The 5,012-nt window shown below is 39.5% G+C and overlaps 1 protein-coding gene across 4 annotated transcripts in view; it reads right to left on the reverse strand.

Annotated features, from left to right (window-relative positions):
• Nucleotides 1–5,012, reverse strand: part of celsr1a (cadherin EGF LAG seven-pass G-type receptor 1a) — a gene marked incomplete at its 3' end in the record, with an annotated part of 97,487 nt that overhangs the window by 15,698 nt on the left and 76,777 nt on the right. For all 4 annotated transcript variants that reach the window (XM_014018842.1, XM_014018845.1, XM_014018843.1 and 1 more), the window contains 5 exon segments: nt 167–268; nt 1,959–2,142; nt 3,561–3,681; nt 4,184–4,325; nt 4,399–4,573. In XM_014018842.1, the coding sequence (XP_013874296.1) occupies nt 167–268; nt 1,959–2,142; nt 3,561–3,681; nt 4,184–4,325; nt 4,399–4,573 (724 nt within the window).

The following is a 5,012-nucleotide window of genomic DNA, read 5'->3' on the forward strand; positions in this document are numbered from 1 at the left end:
GTCTAATGTTTCAACTAATCATGGATCCCTTTAATAGAAAAAAAAACAAGCGTTTCTCAGAAAGTGCGTTTATAAAAAATTTACCATAAACATCCAAAAACTCAAATGATTGGACCGTTTTTAAATTACATTCAGTAAAAAATCATAATAATTATAAGTTACACACCGATAGACCCTTTTGGACAGTTCATGGCAGCAGGAAGTCCAAATTTGGTCCTGGGCCACCAGATTCCAGCATCAAACGCTTTGGGACAGAATCCATACACCACTGCAAAAAGAAGAGAGTGGTTTAAAACATAAATATTTAGATTTTTATGATAAAACTGTTTTGTTTCCACAACAAGATGCCACCTGTCCAGTTCACTGCATTGTGTATAAATCAGCAAGACGTTCCCTGTGATTTTGAAGGTTCCTTCCTTTAGAAAACAAAGCAGGACATGACAGGGAGCTGCAGTAACTTCAACAGGAACGTTTCTCAGGGCTTCACGGTCTTTAAGGATGTGTTTGGTGCCGGGCTGACAGATCCGTGTAAAAACCCGTCGAGGGTCGTCACACCTCAACAACCCGTGGAACAAAACCAAACAAACCACTTCTGTGTTTCATTCAGTCATCTTTCCTCCTCCTTTCTCGTACTTTTCACTTTTAATCCACTTGGTTTTAAAATAAAAACTTGGACAGTTTAGAGAAATAACCGTGTTAAAAGTCCGAACATGTTCCCGGACCGTTAACGGTTTTATGTCGGGTCAAAAAACAAGAACACTGACGTTTGTTTCTGTTTTCTATTCATCTTGACTGGATTGTGTGAGCGCAGTTCTGCTGCCAAGTCAGTCCAATGGTCAGACTCGCCTCTTCTGCTCGACTGGTTGGTGACAAAAGAGCCGGAGCGAGCCCGAATGCAGCACCGGCGGATGTGAGCGACAGTATTTGTTACATTTGGACACTTGGTCGATTCATCCGGGCTGACTTTGTGAACCCAAAACATTTGGAGGAACAACACATTCCACTTTGAAATTATTTGTGAGAAATTGTCAAGCATTTTCTTTCAGCACGTATTTGTTCCACAACCTCTGTGCCATTTCACAATATTTAAATCAAAATATTCAGCTCCTTCTGGACATTCCGGCTATGACTTTTGGTACATCCTCCAAAATGTTCATAATTTTAACTGTACTTTTTACCTTCTGTTCTAGTTCTGCCTTTTTTTTAATTCCTTTGTACTCATTTCAGACTCTTACGGCTTCTATTTTGCTGATGTTAGCATTTTTATGCTTTTTCAGCTATCATTCTGACCTTTTCTGCTATTCTTCTGCTAATTTAAAAAACTTTTTTGTGCTTCTTTCAGCTTCTTTATGCTATTTTAAGCTTTTTTAGCTAATAATTTCAACTGTTTTATGCTACTTCCAAGGTAATTTAAGCATTTTAAAAGCTAAATTCATCATTCTGTGATAATTTAAATTAACAAATGTGCTCGTTTTGTTTCTTTGTGCTGATTTTAGCTCCTAACAGCTTCTATTTAGCTGATTTTATCTTTTTTTCTGCTTTTTTAGCTGCCATTCTGATATTTTCTGTTGTTCTGCTAATTTCAACTCATTTAGCTTCTTTCAACTTCTTTTTTCTACTTTAGGCTTTTTTATGTCTTTCAGCTGCTTCTGCAATTTCCAGCTGTTTTCTGCCACCTTTTTTTTACAAATTCAGCTTGTTTTCAGCTAAATTCACCATTTTGTGCAAATTTCAGCTACTTTTTAAACTATTTTTCAGCTAGTTTCATCCATTCTATACATAGTATTTTTAGTTTTTAACTAACACTCCGTGTCACACCCTACACGTTCTCACTCATTTGAAACACGTTTAAAGAATTCATTTCCAACTATTTTAAATTACTACAATTTTATTCTTATAAATAAAAGAGGAAAAAGTAGCAGAAGAAGACAATGTTAAGTTTTTTTTTCCCCACTCACCCTCACAACCAGTGGGTGTCACTTCAGCAAACGGGATATCACATCGGTTACACTGTCGCCCGATGACTCCTCCTTTGCAGGGGCACTGTCCGGTGTCGGGGTGGCAGGATCGAGACGAGGAACCGACAGAATAACAATCACAGGGATAGCAGGTGTCCTCACCCGCCGGACGATAGTGGTTGTCCTGAGACAATATAAAAGGACCAAGATTAAAAAAGAGTTTAACTGTTTGGTAACATTCGTTTTTTTAAGCAGGTATGTGGAGAATTTATGAAGGCTAATACAACGACAAAAAAAGCTGGAATATAAATCAAAGAAAAAAAACAGAAGAATCATCAACTTATGACGCCGTCGTTTCACGAATCAATAAAAACGAATCATCGGTGTTGCTCTTAGCTTTTTATTTTCACTGGAAGAAAAAAAAGGTTCTCAAGGTTTGACAAACTAAAGCCTAAAGCATTAGTTTGATTTAAGCATCCAAGCTAATTTATGTTATTCTTGGCTGCCTTGGCTAATGAAAAATTTGCCTGTGGCTGTCAGTAAAAGATGCTGATTGGTCAAAAGAAAATGTGCCTCTGATACAAGCAGATACTGTAGTTTCACCTTAAAGCCCTGCTACTCTGCATTTTAGAGTTTCCTTTCAGAAAGGAACATTTTTGTAACACAAACCAAGTTTGATGGCAACAGGATCAATAAAAATTTAGTACAAATGGCTCCATTGTTGTTGTGGTTTTTAAGTTAAAACTGATGACAAAAAAAAATACAGGCTAAAATAAACCTTAYACTTTGAAGTTTTAAAAGAAATTACATAAGGGATCTTTTGTGAACAACAGGATACTAGAGATTTAAACAATTAATCACGTGTAATGTAACCCAGCCCCCCTCTTTTTTTTTTATTAATCTTTAGCTTAAAGAAACAGTGTGTAGGATTTGTTGTTTTCAGCGACATCTAGTGGTTGAGTGGTTGAATCATCCTCCCTGGTCCTCCCCCCACCCCCACCCCCGCTTCCAAACGCAAAGGAGTTGCTACGGTGTCTCTCAGGTGTCAAAAACCTTTGATAATTCCAACCGTGATGTCTACCAGCAGCTTCAGGGCTAGTGATGTTTCAAGTGGTAAGATTATGAGCTTTAATAAGTAAAATTATCCCAGCTACAATGACAGACAACAAATATTACATTTATAGTATTACAAATAAAACCGTTTTTGACGCCACCACCGCAGTTTGTCCTTCATGAGCCTTCGTAGACAAGATCACGGCTGCCTGTGTGGCGACCCGCGACCATGGAGATATAAACAGCTTTTTATAAGGTAAAAATAATAAAACAAGGTCTTTGTCTGCAATGATTAGACATGTTTTTTATTATTATCATTAGTGATTATCTCAATTTCGGCTAAAAGAATTGACAAAATCCTACACACTGTGCCTTTAAATTGTTACCCTGTGTTTATAAATGTGAGAAATCCACAACTTTTTGTTTTTTTTAATAAGATCACTGCTTCGTCAGTTGATCAATAAGATCAATCAACTTTAAATTAATTCTTTAATCGATAACTTGCATCACTAAAAGCTCTTCAATGTGAGAACTTGAGTGTGTATTTACCTTGCAGCGGCATTCTCCGGTGGTTTTGTTGCAGTCTTTGTGAAATCCTTTGCTCGTGTCGCAGTTGCAGGGTCCGCACACCAGACCGCCCCACCAACCATGAGGACACGGCTTCTCCACTCTGTCATCAAACACAACGACTCACTGAGGTTTGGCAAATAAACTCAACTCAGATACAATCAAAGTTTAATTTTTATTCATCTTTAAAATGAGTTTCCGGGACAGAGAATGGTTCTGGCACGTTACGGACTGGAATCGGATGAAAAATATCAACCCACCAGCTGGATATCGGTTCCATTTATCTTTAAATGTGAACTTTTGAGAGTCAACTTCCTTTGTACTTAAACATCCTGGCTGCTGTGTGATCTGATAACATCAGCATGAGGGCAGGTGAGACTAAACACCTGTAGGGGATCAGCCKAGCAGGGACGGGGAATCCCACATGGTGCTGACAGGAAGTGATGCGTGTCATAAGGGTTGGAGGGAAGTGACTCCTGATCAGGTGTGGCTAAATCACATCACTCTCTCATATCCAGMTCAGATTACCGAGTAATGTTACAAAAACAGCTCAAGAATAAGAAGATTGTGGAGTTTTGCTCGAAGCAAAGTCTGTTTTATCTTACTCGTTTTCACAGTACTGGCCGTAGAAGTTCTGGCCACAGTCGCAGGTGTATCCGTGGGAGGAGCTCGGCTTGCGCACACACGTGGAGACGTGCTTGCAGGGGTTGAGTTCACAAGCGTCCTTGCACTCCTTCCCGAAGTAACCTAGGCAGCGAGGGAGAAATGAGACTGGAAGAAGAAAAGGTGCGGGTGTGTGAAGTCGGTATTTTTTTATTACCCGGGTCGCAGACGCAGCTGTGCGCGCTCCAGTCGTCGCTGCAGTGGCTGTTCTCGGGGCAAATGTTGGAGTCGCAGGGGTCCTCCAGGCTGCAGCCGTCCTCCACGTGGATCTTCAAGCCCTGGGCCATGTTCACRTTGGCCACGTTGGTGGAGGTCTCGCCCATGCGCACGCCCTGATCGACAGCAACGATGCAGACGCTCAGAAGGTTCAGAAACAAACCACAGAGACACAGCTTGGCAGACTAGACCAGGGGTTCTTAATCTTTTTGACCTCGGGGCCCAATTTGTTGAACATAAAGTGGCACGAGGCCCAGTCACACATTACCAATCAAAATGATAATTATTCTAATCTAAATCTTGGTTTCATTTTTATTGTATTTGCATTATAACTAAACTATCATAACTAACACAACTAAATTAAATACACTTACAGTTTAAAAGTAAAACTCCTGTCAAATAATCACAAGACATGATTATGACAAATATTTTTATATTGTAACCTGCCCATAACAGTTATTTGAACAAATACAACAGTCAGTCAACAGACCACTCAGGCTTATCAAACTTTTACAACCAGAAGCTGCACTTCATTTTAGTGACAAACAATAACAG

The sequence above is a fragment of the Austrofundulus limnaeus genome, unplaced genomic scaffold (genome assembly GCF_001266775.1).
Source record: "Austrofundulus limnaeus strain Quisiro unplaced genomic scaffold, Austrofundulus_limnaeus-1.0 Scaffold204, whole genome shotgun sequence".
Lineage (NCBI taxonomy): Eukaryota > Metazoa > Chordata > Actinopteri > Cyprinodontiformes > Rivulidae > Austrofundulus > Austrofundulus limnaeus.